Source organism: Microchirus variegatus, assembly GCF_963457635.1.
Source record: "Microchirus variegatus genome assembly, chromosome: 11".
Classification (NCBI taxonomy): domain Eukaryota; kingdom Metazoa; phylum Chordata; class Actinopteri; order Pleuronectiformes; family Soleidae; genus Microchirus; species Microchirus variegatus.
In genome coordinates, this window is record NC_139812.1 from 25,010,476 (window position 1) to 25,029,100 (window position 18,625).

At 35.1% G+C, this 18,625-nt stretch overlaps 1 protein-coding gene across 3 annotated transcripts in view; it reads left to right on the forward strand.

The window, feature by feature from the left end:
* LOC310934377 (cGMP-dependent protein kinase 1) overlaps positions 1 to 18,317 on the forward strand; it is a gene marked incomplete at both ends in the record, with an annotated part of 169,169 nt that extends 150,852 nt beyond the window's left edge. For 2 of the 3 annotated variants that reach the window (XM_083898089.1, XM_083898087.1), the window contains 9 exons: positions 8,804 to 8,900; positions 9,001 to 9,140; positions 9,226 to 9,315; positions 10,245 to 10,386; positions 11,196 to 11,359; positions 11,460 to 11,582; positions 11,672 to 11,734; positions 12,037 to 12,103; positions 18,219 to 18,317. In XM_083898089.1, the coding sequence (XP_083754215.1) occupies positions 8,804 to 8,900; positions 9,001 to 9,140; positions 9,226 to 9,315; positions 10,245 to 10,386; positions 11,196 to 11,359; positions 11,460 to 11,582; positions 11,672 to 11,734; positions 12,037 to 12,103; positions 18,219 to 18,317 (985 nt within the window). Of the gene's footprint in view, positions 1 to 8,803; positions 8,907 to 9,000; positions 9,141 to 9,225; positions 9,316 to 10,244; positions 10,387 to 11,195; positions 11,360 to 11,459; positions 11,583 to 11,671; positions 11,735 to 12,036; positions 12,104 to 18,218 lie in introns of all 3 variants that reach the window. The other variant, XM_083898088.1, reaches the window with a different exon arrangement.
* Positions 18,318 to 18,625: the final 308 nt, after the last annotated feature.

The following is an 18,625-nucleotide window of genomic DNA, read 5'->3' on the forward strand; positions in this document are numbered from 1 at the left end:
ACCTCTTAAGGAATAATTTTAATGAATTTTTGAAATCCAGGAAATGATGCATTTGCCCTTACACTTTGACAGTGAGCTGACTTTCTTTAAAAAAACAAAAAGTATCTCAGAATGCCTTGAAATTTACCATCATAATAGTCGGCATCACCCTGAACAAGGATCCGTTGAAAATATTTGCAAAGCTCTTAAGGAATAATTTTAATGAATTTTTGAAATCCAGGAAATAATCCATTTGCCCTGATGCACTTTGACAGTGAGCTGACTTTCTTCTCGAAAAAAAATAGTATCTTGGAATGACTTGAAATTTACCATCATAATAGGCGACATCGTCCTGAACAAGGATCCGTTGAAAATATTTGCAAACCTCTTAAGGAATAATTTTAATGAATTTTTGAAATCCAGGAAATGATGCATTTGCCCTTACACTTTGACAGTGAGCTGACTTTCTTTAAAAAAACAAAAAGTATATCAGAATGCCTTGAAATTTACCATCATAATAGTCGGCATCACCCTGAACAAGGATCCGTTGAAAATATTTGCAAAGCTCTTAAGGAATAATTTTAATGAATTTTTGAAATCCAGGAAATGATCCATTTGCCATGATGCACTTTGACAGTGAGCTGACTTTCTTTAAAAAAACAAAAAGTATCTCAGAATGCCTTGAAATTTACCATCATAATAGTCGGCATCGTCCTGAACAAGGATCCGTTGAAAATATTTGCAAACCTCTTAAGGAATAATTTTAATGAATTTTTGAAATCCAGGAAATGATGCATTTGCCCTTACACTTTGACAGTGAGCTGACTTTCTTTAAAAAAACAAAAAGTATCTCAGAATGACTTGAAATTTACCATCATAATAGTCGGCATCACCCTGAACAAGGATCCGTTGAAAATATTTGCAAAGCTCTTAAGGAATAATTTTAATGAATTTTTGAAATCCAGGAAATGATCCATTTGCCATGATGCACTTTGACAGTGAGCTGACGTTCTTCTCGAAAACAAATAGTATCTTGGAATGACTTGAAATTTACCATCATAATAGGCGACATCGTCCTGAACAAGGATCCGTTGAAAATATTTGCAAACCTCTTAAGGAATAATTTTAATGAATTTTTGAAATCCAGGAAATGATGCATTTGCCCTTACACTTTGACAGTGAGCTGACTTTCTTTAAAAAAACAAAAAGTATATCAGAATGCCTTGAAATTTACCATCATAATAGTCGGCATCACCCTGAACAAGGATCCGTTGAAAATATTTGCAAAGCTCTTAAGGAATAATTTTAATGAATTTTTGAAATCCAGGAAATGATCCATTTGCCATGATGCACTTTGACAGTGAGCTGACTTTCTTTAAAAAAACAAAAAGTATCTCAGAATGCCTTGAAATTTACCATCATAATAGTCGGCATCGTCCTGAACAAGGATCCGTTGAAAATATTTGCAAACCTCTTAAGGAATAATTTTAATGAATTTTTGAAATCCAGGAAATGATGCATTTGCCCTTACACTTTGACAGTGAGCTGACTTTCTTTAAAAAAACAAAAAGTATCTCAGAATGACTTGAAATTTACCATCATAATAGTCGGCATCACCCTGAACAAGGATCCGTTGAAAATATTTGCAAAGCTCTTAAGGAATAATTTTAATGAATTTTTGAAATCCAGGAAATGATCCATTTGCCATGATGCACTTTGACAGTGAGCTGACGTTCTTCTCGAAAACAAATAGTATCTTGGAATGACTTGAAATTTACCATCATAATAGGCGACATCGTCCTGAACAAGGATCCGTTGAAAATATTTGCAAACCTCTTAAGGAATAATTTTAATGAATTTTTGAAATCCAGGAAATGATGCATTTGCCCTTACACTTTGACAGTGAGCTGACTTTCTTTAAAAAAACAAAAAGTATCTCAGAATGCCTTGAAATTTACCATCATAATAGTCGGCATCGTCCTGAACAAGGATCCGTTGAAAATATTTGCAAAGCTCTTAAGGAATAATTTTAATGAATTTTTGAAATCCAGGAAATGATGCATTTGCCCTTACACTTTGACAGTGAGCTGACTTTCTTTAAAAAAACAAAAAGTATCTCAGAATGACTTGAAATTTACCATCATAATAGTCGGCATCGTCCTGAACAAGGATCCGTTGAAAATATTTGCAAACCTCTTAAGGAATAATTTTAATGAATTTTTGAAATCCAGGAAATGATGCATTTGCCCTTACACTTTGACAGTGAGCTGACTTTCTTTAAAAAAACAAAAAGTATCTCAGAATGCCTTGAAATTTACCATCATAATAGTCGGCATCGTCCTGAACAAGGATCCGTTGAAAAGATTTGCAAACCTCTTAAGGAATAATTTTAATGAATTTTTGAAATCCAGGAAATGATGCATTTGCCCTTACACTTTGACAGTGAGCTGACTTTCTTTAAAAAAACAAAAAGTATCTCAGAATGACTTGAAATTTACCATCATAATAGTCGGCATCACCCTGAACAAGGATCCGTTGAAAATATTTGCAAAGCTCTTAAGGAATAATTTTAATGAATTTTTGAAATCCAGGAAATGATCCATTTGCCATGATGCACTTTGACAGAGCTGACTTTCTTCTCGAAAACAAATAGTATCTTGGAATGACTTGAAATTTACCATCATAATAGGCGACATCGTCCTGAACAAGGATCCGTTGAAAATATTTGCAAACCTCTTAAGGAATAATTTTAATGAATTTTTGAAATCCAGGAAATGATGCATTTGCCCTTACACTTTGACAGTGAGCTGACTTTCTTTAAAAAAACAAAAAGTATCTCAGAATGCCTTGAAATTTACCATCATAATAGTCGGCATCACCCTGAACAAGGATCCGTTGAAAATATTTGCAAAGCTCTTAAGGAATAATTTTAATGAATTTTTGAAATCCAGGAAATGATCCATTTGCCATGATGCACTTTGACAGTGAGCTGACTTTCTTCTCGAAAACAAATAGTATCTTGGAATGACTTGAAATTTACCATCATAATAGGCGACATCGTCCTGAACAAGGATCCGTTGAAAATATTTGCAAACCTCTTAAGGAATAATTTTAATGAATTTTTGAAATCCAGGAAATGATGCATTTGCCCTTACACTTTGACAGTGAGCTGACTTTCTTTAAAAAAACAAAAAAGTATCTCAGAATGCCTTGAAATTTACCATCATAATAGTCGGCATCGTCCTGAACAAGGATCCGTTGAAAATATTTGCAAACCTCTTAAGGAATAATTTAAATGAATTTTTGAAATCCAGGAAATGATGCATTTGCCCTTACACTTTGACAGTGAGCTGACTTTCTTTAAAAAAACAAAAAGTATCTCAGAATGCCTTGAAATTTACCATCATAATAGTCGGCATCGTCCTGAACAAGGATCCGTTGAAAATATTTGCAAACCTCTTAAGGAATAATTTTAATTAATTTTTGAAATCCAGGAAATGATGCATTTGCCCTTACACTTTGACAGTGAGCTGACTTTCTTTAATAAAACAAAAAGTATCTCAGAATGCCTTGAAATTTACCATCATAATAGTCGGCGTCGTCCTAAACAAGGATCCGTTGAAAATATTTGCAAACCTCTTAAGGAATAATTTTAATGAATTTTTGAAATCCAGGAAATTATACATTTGCCCTGATGCACTTTGACAGTGAGCTGACTTTCTTCTCGAAAACAAAAACAAAAAGTATCTCGGAATGACTTGAAATTTACCATCATATCGATATACTGACCAGTTTTTATTTACTTTTTACTTCATTCATTCAAACAAATGCTCTCTCTCTCAATCCATCACATCCAAGCCGATTCCAATCCAGTTAATCGAGTTGGCTTTTTCCCTCTACTGTGCATTTGTGTCATCTGTCGCTGGCCTTCCTCACGCCCAGCTGAGCACATTTTCTCGCTGAGGAAAATCCTCAGTCAGAGTCTCACAGTGAGGGGAAACCGTCTCTTAATTGGTCACAGTGGATAACACACACACACACAAACACACACACACACACAATGCTGCAGCTTCTTCTGCAGAAGGAGTTCCACACAGAAGAAAACACATTTAAAGCTGTCGTGTGTAGTTCACACAAAGCAGATTAGGCCTGTCTGCCGCTGCTGCTGTTCCTTTCACCAAGCAGCTCCAAGTTTCCTGGACACAGTAAGACAGAAATACAACTAAAGTAGCATAGAAACAACATCTCTTTCTCGCTCTGTGTGTGTGTGTTTGTGTGTGTGCGTGGGAGAGAGAGGGGTCATTGAGATGGCACTGTTTTGGTAATTACTCCGGTGTCCACCAGGGGGCGATAATAGATTGTAAAGTGAAGCTTTAAGTTAAGAACATGTTTTTTTTTCAGGGCTAGAAAACTTTTATTGTTCCTCTTAAGGCAAAAAAAAAAAATATGTGGCCAAGAGGAAAAGAATTGGGCTTGTAACTGGAGGGTTGCTGGTTAAAAAACCATGCTGGATCCTAGGCTTGGGTGCCCCTGGGCAAGGCACGAAATGCCCCATTGCCAAAGTGGGATAGGTTAAATACAGAGGTGAATTTCACTATAACTAATTGGTGTGTGTGCAAAAATAAGTGATTCTGAATCAAAATTTTAATAAAAAAAAGTTTTTAGACAGGGTAAATATAAATGTAAAGTCTTAATTAGATAGATATAGATATAATAATTAAATAATAATTAGACTAATTAGATTAATAATTAGATTAGTTTTATTTTTATTGTTAACACGTTCAAAGCCATTGAGTTATTTAAGGTATATCGACTTATCTCTCTTATTATAGTATAAAGTGTTATTATTATAAAGTAACTCAACAGTAAGATACTGTAGTATTATTAGAGTATTATATACTGTAGTGAGTATTATAAGAGTCTTTTGACGAGAGTTTGAAGATAATTTTTAGTTTAATAAACAGTTTACATTTATAACCGGTCTATGCGTTGATGTATTTGTAACTGAGAGTTAATTTCAGGTACTTTATTGATTACATCTCCCCTTATTGTCATCAAGAAAACACTTTATGGTGGAAAAAATAAAAAATAAAATAAAATAAACTAAAATAGGAACCGGTATGACTCAGCGTTTTTTGTGCAGTCAATTAAAGTTTTAAGGTCAAAGATGATTTGGTCTCCTCTCTTCAGTCCCTTTATGGTCAAAGTAGACAAAGTAAATGAAGATAACATCGCTCACACACACACTCACACACACACACTCACTGTAAAACACACAGGGATTACGTCATATTCTATGATCTCACCCGTTTTACTGATACAGATTATCACCCACTGGGGGGCGACTTGACCCCGCGCCGGTGTGTCTTTCTGCTGCAGCAGCAGACAGTCATGGCTTTACCGTGTAACAGTAATAACATGTACAATGTTATCTCCACCTCATGTACGACAGTGATTATGGTCTGTAGACGTTAACATGTAGGGGGCAGCGTTTACAGTCCTGGGTGTTCGTTCAAGGTCATGGATTCAGACGTCTTTTTCATGAATGAATGAGTGAATGAATGACTCCGATCCCTCTGGGTTTGCTCCCCGGGATCGAGTTCCTGTTTTTTCCGACGTCTGGGGTTTCAGCCGCAAAAAAATCTATTGTTTTTCATTTTTGAAATCGAGTCCTGATTGAATTGAGAAACCACACTTTTTAATTCACGTAAATAAGGATTTGTGTTTAAAGTCAGAGTAGAATATGAGGCATGTTTTTTAATTTAAATACATTTTGTTTGGTTTGGATTTGAATTCACATACACACTTTATTTACACAAAAGACAAAATCAAATAAGAATAAAAATAAAAGACATAAATTGATTTAAAAACTTCAAATTCTGGAAAAAAAAAAAAAAAGTAAAAGTTGGAAGTTTAACCCTTTAACGCCCTTTTCGTCACAAATCTGGACTTTTAGACCTATTTTAACTATTAAAGGGCCAGAAAATGTCCTGTGAGTTAAGTGTGCTTTTGCCCATTTTCTGTCAGTTATTTACAGTTTAATAAAGTTTTATTGGGAAAAAAACACTGTAGTTGTACACAAACACCAGATTTTGCGTGTTAAAGGCGCCATATGTAAGAATGTGGCCAAAAACAGTAACTACATTCAAATTCAAAATACCGAGGTCTTTAAGGTTTCTTTTTCGTGACGTAACTGGCAACCCGTGGTTGCTTGGCAGCTGAGACTCTACTGACTGCAATGATTGGTAGATGGCGGTAGGTGGCGCCACATGCCAAAACATGATTTCAAAACATAAACATCATTTGCAGTCTATATTTTTTTAATGCAAATATTTTGTCTGTACTGTTGTTGTTGGTGAGTTCAGTTTGTTATATGAACATTATTCCTGAGTCTCTGTGACATATTAGGAGGATTTTATGGCCAGTTGCTTTAGATTTATTACATAATGCACCTTTAAATTTGAAATTTGAACAGTATAACACATATTTAAAACATTTTCTTTGAGGTTTTTGTCCAAAATAAGCGGGAAAACTTATGTACAGGTAGTTTTTCCAACTCTGAGCGTAACTTTCAGGTGCAATAAAATAAAAAAAAGAAGCACTCTCATGGAGCTGATTCATCTTGATCCGTGTAGTGGATCATTGCTGCCATCTGCTGGCCAAGACATTCCATTACTATTAAACCTTCCTGGAGACCTTGATGATGGTAAAAATGATCCCTGATCCCTTTTTATATCTTGGAGGAATTTTACAAGACGTCGCTTTGATTAACAGGATCCAAACACACACAGACACACAAAGGAGGAGTGGAATGTGTGTGTGTGTGTGTACATGTGTGTGTGTGTGTGTCATCTCCCCCTCCTTGTTCCCCGTAATCCACATCCTCTCCATTACTTCCCTCCATCCCCTTTTTCTTAAGCCCGCGCATATCTCTGCGGTCCGCGCTGAGTGTTTGTTTGCTTTGGGCGCGTTTCCAGACGATGACGGGCGCTGACAGATAAAGAGTCTCACGTGATACAAACACACACACACACACACACACACACACACACACTGTCCTGGTAACCTTGTGTTTCTCCGAAACACTGCACTCGATAACCTACTGTAATGCCCACTGGCATGCAGCGGAGGGAAAAAGGTTTTACTGTCCCGGGGCCTGCAGTGAGTGCCGCCGATGCATCTGCTGGGGTTTTATGGAGCGAAAAGGCTCCGGTCCACATCTCTAAGTAAAGACATGCCATGTTTTATTTATTGGATTTAAATCCGGGGGCAGGACGCCGCGGCGCTCCATAAACAACGTCTTTGTTTACCCTCGGACTAAATCTATCTAAAAAAAAATGTTGCTGCTGCGAGGAAGAAGAAGAAGGAAGAAGAAGACGTCTCGTCTGAGGTCGTTGTGTCGTTATTGGCGTCTTTTGGCACCGAATTTTTTGAATTTTGACGGCCGAGTGACCCAGGTCGGCGCCGGATCTGTCTCCTAAGCTCGCTGATCCGAGAGGCTGATTCGACAAAACTCTGTTTACATCAAACAATAACCAGAGAAGACATGGGCTTTATCGGGCGGGCGGGCGGGGGATAGCGAAGACTTTGTGCGGCTCTTTACTCTTTCCGTTGGAGTGCGGACACACTGAGGACAGTTAATCAGTGATTAAACTCAATCACATCCTTATCACATGTTCATATTTATACACACGGACCTCAGCGATAGCCTTAAAAGGAGAGTTCGGGCGCTGCTGAACGAGGCACTGACGCTTGCTCGTCCTTGATAAAAATGGCTGCCAGACACAAATTTATAAATATCATACATATATATATATATACTTATAATGTGTGCCTGTCTAAGTCTACAATATCTTAAGAACACTTTCCACAACCTTTTCCTATGGAGTTAAATCCGTTCCGCTGATATTTGTATGTGTGCAAATTGTGATCCACGCGTACTTCTTGATTTTTACAAATAAAGTGAATCGTAAAAAATGAGGAATGCGTGTTCTGGCGATCCACAAATCACGAGATCACAATTCACAGATCTCACGTCATTTACAAATGCACACTTTATTTGTAAAAAAATCGACAAACAAGTTACAAATTGGATTTTTTTATTTTTATTTGTGGATCTCAAAAAAACACATACAAATCAGTGTGTGGATCACAAGTTGCACATTCGTGTGGATCTGTGCGACTTCCATGCAAAGTGTGTCTCAAAAATCTGTGGGAACTGTGTTCTGGCGATCCACAGACGCGAAAGCACAATTCACAAATGCAAATTAGATTTTTTACAAAGTCACGTTATTTACAAATGACATCTTTATTTGTAAAAATCAATATACAAGTTACAAATTGGATTTTTTTTTTTATTTGTGGATCTCAAAACACACGCACAAATCAAGAAACACGTGTGGATCACAATTTGCACACATACAAATATCAGTGGAACAAATAATATGGAAAACTCCATATTTTCCTCACTGATAGAGAGCTTTTTCCGGCTGGAAACTGAAGTTTGAAAAACTGCACCAAAGCCCATAGAGAAAATCAACAATTTTCCATCACAGCACACAGACGTTGTTGATCCACTGCTGCCTCTTTAAGAAACTTCAAATTTGTTATCTTGTGACGTCTGTGTTTGAAATCCTTTGTCTGGATTCAGCGGTCGAGCAGGAGCTGCTGTGTCCACCGAAAGCTAAAAACGCTGATTTTCTCTATGGAGTTTGGTTGCGAGTGGAGTTTAAACTGTAGTTTCCATCAGTAAAAGGCTGTACCATGAGTTGATTTTGCACACGAATGAGCTCAAACTGATCGTTTTCTTTCCTCGACTCCTCAGATACGAAGCAGAGAACGCGTTCTTCTTCAACCTCAACCTCGCCGACTTCAACATCATCGACACCCTGGGGGTCGGCGGCTTTGGACGCGTGGAGCTGGTACGGGTCACTGCGCCGGGGTTACCAAGATGAACTTGTTTTGTCATCCTTATCCTTTCGCAGTCATGATTTGTTTTTTTTTGTTTTTTTCCTTTCATAGGTTCAGCTCAAGAGCGACGAGAGCAAAACCTTCGCCATGAAGATCCTGAAGAAGCGGCACATCGTCGACACGAGGCAGCAGGAGCACATTCGCTCAGAGAAGCTCATCATGCAGGAGGCGCACTCAGATTTCATTGTTAGGTACAGTCCCATCATAGACAACTTACAATTGATCAGATTCTTTACTTTCCTGAAGCTGTTTGACGTAACTTGCTCGTGTTTCCAGACTCTACAGAACCTTCAAGGACAGCAAGTATCTGTACATGCTGATGGAGGCGTGTTTAGGAGGAGAACTGTGGACCATTCTGAGAGACAGGTGAGCTCTGTGACCACATAGTGTAGTATGACGTTTTTGTCAAATTTTGGACCAAAACATTTTTTTCAAAAAAATTGTCAAATTTTGCACAACATAGTATAGTATGACATTTTCCTCAAGTTTTTTTTTTTTTTTTAATCTGTCAAATTTTCATAGTACAGTATGATACTTTTGTCAAATTTTGGACGACTCTGTATAGTATGACATATTTGTCAAATTTTGGAAGTTCTTCTTTTGGAAGTAGTTCTTCTCAGGTGGTACTGGTTTGAATCCCACACCGCGTGGCCCTATGCTGCATGTCAAATTTTGCATGACATTTTTGACAAGTTTTGGACCCCAAATTTGTTTTCTGAATTTTGAACAACGTAGTATAGTATGACATTTTTGGCAAATATTGGAAAAAAAAAAAAATTCAAAAAAAAATGTCAAATTTTGGACAACATAGTATAGTAAGACATTTTTGGCAAATATTGGAAAAAAAAATATTCTAAAAAATTGTCAAATTTTGGAGGACCAAAACAATTTTTTTGAAAAAATGGACAAATTTGGAACGACATAACACAGTATGACATTTTTGTCAAAGTTTCTTTGACAACATTTGAACATAGTATATCATACAACATAGTATAGTATGATGTTTTTGTCAAATTTAGGACAAAAAATATTTTTCCAAAAAATTTTTCCAAATTTTTTTTTCACATTTTGGACAACATAGTATAGTATGACATTTTTGGCAAATATTGGTGGCATAGTATAGTATGATGTTTTTGTCAAATTTTGGACCAAAAGTCATAGTATAGTATGTCGTCCAAAATTTGACAAAAAAAGTCAAACGTAGCAGAAAAGCAGATGTAATTGTTGCACCGCTGCAGTTCTCCTGCTAATATCTCATTGAGTTCACTTACAGTTCAGGTCTTGCTGTTTTTCAGGGGTTCGTTCGAGGACTCTACCACGAGGTTTTACACAGCGTGTGTCGTCGAGGCTTTCGCTTACCTGCATTCCAAAGGAATCATCTACAGAGACCTCAAACCAGAGAACCTTATACTGGACCACAGGGGCTACGCCAAACTGGTAAGATGTCAACGTGGAACCATCAATCCATAGAATGTCTTGTTTTTTATTTCTGATAAATAGAAAATATATACTTGATACTTGATGCTGTACTGAAAGATTTAACACTTTCCTCATGCTGGCTGCAAATAAAAGGATAATTTTAAAGGAATTGAAACTTATTAGTTATTTAAAATATTTGCTATTTATTTATATAAGTGATTTTATCTTATTTTTAACTTCTTTTTTACAGCGTGATAAACTCTAATAAATAAAGTTATCATTTATGATACAATACACTATAGACCGACGTTAGCAGCAGAAAAATCTCAGAGAAAATGTTTCATTTCATCCACAAACAATGACTTCCTGTGGGTTTTTGAATGTATAGCCAGCTTTTGCTTGTTTTTGCTGAATTACATACCCTAGCTTTAATAAACAATTACACTTTTCCAGCTCCACAATTCTGCTAATGTCTCTAAAATCACAGTATTTGATGGATTTGATGATGAAATTGAGTCTTCGCTGTTTCAGCTCACTCAACAGCTTCGATTTCTTTCAAATGTTGTTTGTTTTTTATAATGGAATATTTTGGGAATTGGACTCTCGTTTACGTTTGTTTTTACACGTTTCATTGGTTTTGTTCCGTCTGTTTGTGGAAATGTCCAATTGCCTGATTGGTTTAAACCACCTTTGTTCTCCTATGTCCACAACTATGTGTACAATTAAACGGTAGCTAAGGCCCAAAATGCTGCGTATATAAATCACTTTGAGTTCCTGTTCAACTCGACAGGACAGATCAGATCAAAAATCTTGTTGTTTTTCTTCAGGTGGACTTTGGTTTCGCCAAGAAGATCGGGTTTGGGAAGAAGACGTGGACTTTCTGTGGGACGCCGGAGTATGTAGCACCTGAAATTATTCTGAACAAGGGCCACGACATCTCAGCCGACTACTGGTCTCTAGGAATCCTCATGTTTGAGCTCCTAACTGGCAGGTACACACAAGCCAAGTGTTTCCTTCAAAAAACATAGAAAAGTGACAAATTGTGATTAAATTCTTGTTTTTTTTCTGACGCGTTTGTCTCTGTCGCGCAGCCCTCCGTTCTCGGGCCCCGACCCAATGAAAACATACAACATCATCCTGAGAGGCATTGACATGATTGAATTTCCAAAGAAAATAACCAAAAATGCTGGCAACCTAATCAAAAAGCTATGCAGGTGAGCGTTGGCGCCTCCAGCTGTTGAGGTTTTATAAACATGTGTTGTTATTGTTTTGCTCAAGCGTTGCGTTTTCTTCTCTCCTGCAGGGATAATCCTTCTGAACGACTGGGAAACTTGAAAAACGGTGTCAAAGACATCCAAAAGCACAAGTGAGTGCACTTATATATATATAAATTAATATTATTATACCATATTAACTATTTATATTATTATAATAATAATAATAGGTTGATAATTTGTAACAGGGAAATTATTATTTATGAATGTAATAACCATGTTATAGCTTGGTAATAACATTGGAAAATATAGTAATATTAAAATTAGTTGAGATGTTTTTTCCCATAATAATACCACCTTATTACAACATAATAATTAAAATAATTACCAAACTATAAGCATGTTATTTGACTGTTAATGTTGTTTCTCTCTCTTTTTTTTAATCATTTCTTAGATGGTTTGAGGGCTTTAACTGGGAGGGTTTGAAGAAAGGGACGTTGACTCCTCCCATTATCCCTAACGTAAGTGCATGTCACGTGATTGTTGTTGTAATTTAAATCTCTTTTAAAAATCCATTTATCACACTTTTTTGCTTTAAAAATCAACAATTGACTCCCGCAGAAAAGAAAAGTATCCACACTTCAACTATGTCTCCCAATTTCATACATATATTTTAATTTATCTAATCTCCTATTTTTATGGTTGAGACGTCTTTGAGAAGAGTGCTGAGGCTTTTTTACTCCAACTAAGAATAGGGAAAAACATCACCCCCAGTTTTATCTTCCCCTTCACTGGCTCCCAAAAATGTTTTTTATTCTTTTAGTCCAAAATATGACCAAAACTTCATACCATACTATGTCGTCGACCAAAATGTCATACTCTACTATGTCGTCCAAAATCGGACAATTGTTTTGAAAAAAAAAATTGTGTCAAAAATTGGTTCAAAACATCATACTATACTATGTCGTCCAAAATTTGAAAAATATTTTGAAAACATTTTTGTTAGTCCAAAATTTGACCAAAACATCATACTATACTATGTCGTCCAATATCTGACATTTTTTTTGAAAAACATTTTTTTGGTCCAAAACTTGACAAAAACGTCATACTATACTATGTAGTATGTCATACTATACTACGTCGTCGACCAAAATGTCATACTATACTATGTTGTCCAAAATCTGACCATTTTTTTTGAAAAAAAAAATGTGGTCCTAAATGTGACCAAAACGTCATACTATACTATGTCGTCCAAAATCTGAAAAAAAAATTGAAAACATTTTTTAGTTCTAAATGTGACTAAAACGTCATACTTTACTATGTCAAAAACGTAGCTTTAAGTATGTCGTCCTGAATGCTGCCACAAACTCAGGTGGCCTAATGGATAGGGCACTGGCCTCCTGAGCCAGGGGTGATGGGTTTGATTCCCGTCTCAGGTGAATGTCATTGAGACAAAGGAAATTAAAACAATAAAGAGTATATATCAATTAGGTAGTCATACTTCCACATATCGTCTAAGATGCAAGTTTTTGGTTTTTTTAGTCCAAAATATGACAAAAGCGTCAAACTATACTATCTCGTTGACCAAAATGTCATACTATACTATGTCGTCCAAAATGGGACAATTTTTTTGAAAAAAAAAATGTTGTCCCTAATTTGACCAAAACATCATACTATACTATGTCGTCCAAAATCTAAAAAATATTTTTTTGGTCCAAAACTTGACAAAAACGTAATAGTATACTATGTAGTACATCATACTATACTATGTCGTCGAAAATGTGACCATTTTTTGAAAAAGAACATTTGGTCCAAAAACTGACAAAAACGACATACTATACTATGTCGTCCAAAATCTGACAATTGTTTGAAAAACTTTTTTTTGGTCCAAAACTTGACAAAAACGTCATTCTATACTATGTAGTACGTCATACTATACTATGTTGTCCAAAATGTGACAATTTTTTTGAAAAACATTTTTTTGGTCCAAAACTTAACAAAAACGTCACACTATACTATGTAGTACGTCATACTATACTATGTTGTCCAAAATGTGAACATTTTTTGAAAAAGAACATTTGGTCCAAAATTTGACAAAACTGACATACTATACTATGTCGTCCAAAATCTGACAATTGTTTGAAAAACTTTTTTTTGGTCCAAAACTTGACAAAAACATCATTCTATACTATGTAGTACGTCATACTATACTATGTCGTCCAAGATCTGACAGTTTTTTTTGGAAAACATTATTTTGGTCCAAAACTTGACAAAAATGTCATACTATACTATGTAGTACGTCATACTATACTATGTTGTCCAAAATGTGACCATTTTTTGAAAAAAAAACATTTGGTCCAAAATTTGACCAAAACATCATACTATACTATGTCGTCCAAAACCTGAAAAATATTTTGAAAACAGTTTTATTTCTAAATGTGACCAAAACGTCATACTATACTATGTCGTCGACCAAAATGTCATACTATACTATGTTGTCCAAAATCTGACCATTTTTTTTGGGAAAAAAAATTTGGTCCTAAATGTGACCAAAACATCATACTATACTATGTCGTCCAAAATCTGGAAAAAAAAAATTCATTTTCTTTTAGTTCTAAATGTGACCAAAACGTCATACTTCACTATGTCAAAAACGTCATAGTTTAGTATGTCTTCCTGAAAGCTACCACAAACTCAGGTGGCCTAATAGATAAGGCACTGGCCTCCTGAGCCAAGGATGATGGGTTTGAGTCCTGTCCAAGGTGAATGTCATTGAGACAATATAAATTATAACAATGAAGAGTATATAAAAATAAAATAGGCATACTAGCACATATCATCTAAAAAGAGAGTTTTTGGGTACAAAATTAGACCAAAACGTCGTCCAAAATGTGACCATTTTTTGAAAAAAAAGATTTGGTCCAAAATTTGACAAAAACGACATACTATACTATGTCTTCCAAATTCTGACAATTTTTTGAAAAACATTTTTTTGGTCCAAAACTTGACAAAAACGTCTTACTATACTATGTAGTACGACATACTATACTATGTCGTCCAAAATGTGACCATTTTTTGAAAAAAAAGATTTGGTCCAAAATTTGACAAAAACGACATACTATACTATGTCGTCCAAAATCTGAAAACATTTTTGAAAAACATTTTTTGGTCCAAAACTTGACAAAAACGTCTTACTATACTATGTAGTACGTCATACTATACTGTCGTCCAAAATCGGACAATTTTTTTGAAAAAAAATGTTTTGTTCAAAATGTGACCAAAACATCATACTATACTATGTCGTCCAAATCTTGAAAAAAAATTTTAACACATTTTTTAGTTCTAAATGTGACCAAAATGTCATACTTTACTATGTCAAAAAACGTAGCTTTCAGTATGTCATCCTGAATGCTGCCACAAACTCAGGTGGCTTAATGGATAGGGCACTGGCCTCCTGAGCCAGGGATGATGGGTTTGAATCCCGTCTCAGGTGAATGTCGTTTAGACAATATGAATTATAACAATGAAGAGTATATAAAAATAAAATAGGCATACGAGCACATGTCATCTAAAAAGAGAGTTTTTGGGTACAAAATTAGACTAAAACGTTGTCCAAAATATGACCATTTTTTGGAAAAAAAATATTTCGTCCAAAATTTGACAAAAACGACATACTATACTATGTCTCCCAAATTCTGAAAATTTTTTGAAAAACATTTTTTTTGGTCCAAAACTTGACAAAAACGTCATACTATACTATGTAGTACGATATACTATACTATGTCGTCCAAAATGTGACCATTTTTTGAAAAAAAAGATTTGGTCCAAAATTTGACAAAAACGACATACTATACTATGTCGTCCAAAATCTGAAAAATTTTTTGAAAAACATTTTTTTGGTCCAAAACTTGACAAAAACGTCATACTATACTATGTAGTACGTCATACTATACTATGTCGTCCAAAATGTGGCCATTTTTTGAAAAAAAAGATTTGGTCCAAAATTTGACAAAAACGACATACTATACTATGTCGTCCAAAATCTGAAAACATTTTTGAAAAACATTTTTTTGGTCCAAAACTCGACAAAAACGTCTTACTATACTATGTAGTACGTCATACTATACTGTCGTCCAAAATCGGACAATTTTTTTGAAAAAAAATGTTTTGTTCAAAATGTGACCAAAACATCATACTATACTATGTCGTCCAAATCTTGAAAAAAAATTTTAACATATTTTTTAGTTCTAAATGTGACCAAAATGTCATACTTTACTATGTCAAAAACGTAGCTTTCAGTATGTTGTCCTGAATGCTGCCACAAACTCAGGTGGCCTAATGGATAGGGCACTGGCCTCCTGAGCCAGGGATGATGGGTTTGATTCCTGTCTCAGGTGAATGTCGTTTAGACAATATGAATTATAACAATGAAGAGTATATAAAAATAAAATAGGCATACTAGCACATATCATCTAAAAAGAGAGTTTTTGGGTACAAAATTAGACTAAAACGTTGTCCAAAATGTGACCATTTTTTGGATAAAAAATATTTCGTCCAAAATTTGACAAAAACGACATACTATACTATGTCTTCCAAATTCTGAAAATTTTTTGAAAAACATTTTTTTTGGTCCAAAACTTGACAAAAACGTCATACTGTACTATGTAGTACGACATACTATACTATGTCGTCCAAAATGTGACCATTTTTTGAAAAAAAATATTTGGTCCAAAATTTGACAAAAACGACATACTATACTATGTCGTCCAAAATCTGAAAACATTTTTGAAAAACATTTTTTTGGTCCAAAACTTGACAAAAACGTCATACTATACTATGTAGTACGACATACTATACTATGTCGTCCAAAATGTGACCATTTTTTGAAAAAAAAGATTTGTTCCAAAATTTGACAAAAACGACATACTATACTATGTCGTCCAAAATCTGAAAACATTTTTGAAAAACATTTTTTTGGTCCAAAACTTGACAAAAACGTCTTACTATACTATGTAGTACGTCATACTGTACTATGTCGTCCAAAATCGGACAATTTTTTTGAAAAAAAATGTTTTGTTCAAAATGTGACCAAAACATCATACTATACTATGTCGTCCAAATCTTGGAAAAAAATTTTAACATATTTTTTAGTTCTAAATGTGACCAAAATGTCATACTTTACTATGTCAAAAACGTAGCTTTCAGTATGTTGTCCTGAATGCTGCCACAAACTCAGGTGGCCTAATGGATAGGGCACTGGCCTCCTGAGCCAGGGATGATGGGTTTGATTCCTGTCTCAGGTGAATGTCGTTTAGACAATATGAATTATAACAATGAAGAGTATATAAAAATAAAATAGGCATACTAGCACATATCATCTAAAAAGAGAGTTTTTGGGTACAAAATTAGACTAAAACGTTGTCCAAAATGTGACCATTTTTTGGAAAAAAAATATTTCGTCCAAAATTTGACAAAAACGACATACTATACTATGTCTTCCAGATTCTGAAAATTTTTTGAAAAACATTTTTTTTGGTCCAAAACTTGACAAAAACGTCATACTGTACTATGTAGTACGACATACTATACTATGTCGTCCAAAATGTGACCATTTTTTGAAAAAAAAGATTTGGTCCAAAATTTGACAAAAACAACATACTATACTATGTCTTCCAAAATCTGAAAACATTTTTGAAAAACCTTTTTTTGGTCCAAAACTTGACAAAAACGTCGTACTATACTATGTAGTACGACATACTATACTATGTCGTCCAAAATGTGACAATTTTTTGAAAAAAAAGATTTGGTCCAAAATTTGACAAAAACGACATACTATACTATGTCGTCCAAAATCTGAAAACATTTTGAAAAACATTTTTTTGGTCCAAAACTTGACAAAAACGTCATACTATACTATGTAGTACGTCATACTATACTATGTCGTCCAAAATCGGACAATTTTTGTGACCAAAACATCATACTATACTATGTCGTCCAAATTCTGAAAAAAATTTGAAAACATTTTTTAGTTCCAAATGTGACCAAAACGTCATACTTTACTATGTCAAAAACGTCATAGTCTAGTATGTCGTCCTGATTGCTACCACAAACTCAGGTGGCCTAATGGATAGGGCACTGGTCTCCCGAGCCAGGGATGATGGGTTTGAGTCCTGTCTCAGGTGAATGTCATTGAGACAATATGAATTATAACAATGGAGAGTTTATAAAAATAAAATAGGCATACTGGCACATATCATCTAAAAAGAGAGTTTTTGGGTACAAAATTAGACCAAAACGTTGTCCAAAATGTGACATTTTTTGAAAAAAAATATTTCGTCCAAAATTTGACAAAAACGTCATACTATACTATGTAGTACGACATACTATACTATGTCGTCCAAAATGTGACAATTTTTTGAAAAAAAATTTTTTTTTCCAAAATTTGACAAAAACGACATACTATACTATGTAGTACATCATACTATACTATGTCGTTAAGTTTTATGGAGTACAATCTTGTCTTATAATCTTGTTTCATGTGTGCATTTTGCTACCAGTGTCTCAATTTAGCATGTTTCCTTAAAGCAGTACACTTTTACCATGATAATGATGCCGATTGTATCTACCTGGGCACAGGTCACATCGCCCGTCGACACGAGTAACTTCGACAGCTTCCCCGAGGACAACGAGGACCCGCCTCCGGACGACAACTCGGGCTGGGACGTCGACTTTTGAAAAGGCCTCCTCGTCCTCCTTTAGTAACCAAAAAAAAAAAAAAAGGAAACTGGTCTTTTCTTCGGCTCGGAGGCCGTCTTTCCAGGACATGGCTGCGGTTGTAAAAGAAGAAACACAAATGAAAAGAGAGGATAAAAGAAGGTTTGAAAAAAAAAAAAAAGAAGATGGATGGCAAACCCCTCTGGGTCACCGATATGCCTTTATTTCACTGTGGCTCTGGATCAAGCATTTCTAACGGGGGGGGAGGGGCGGCTGTAGCACTTGTGCAGTGTTTTTGTCTTACACTCGGCTTGAAAGGCAAAGAAAGT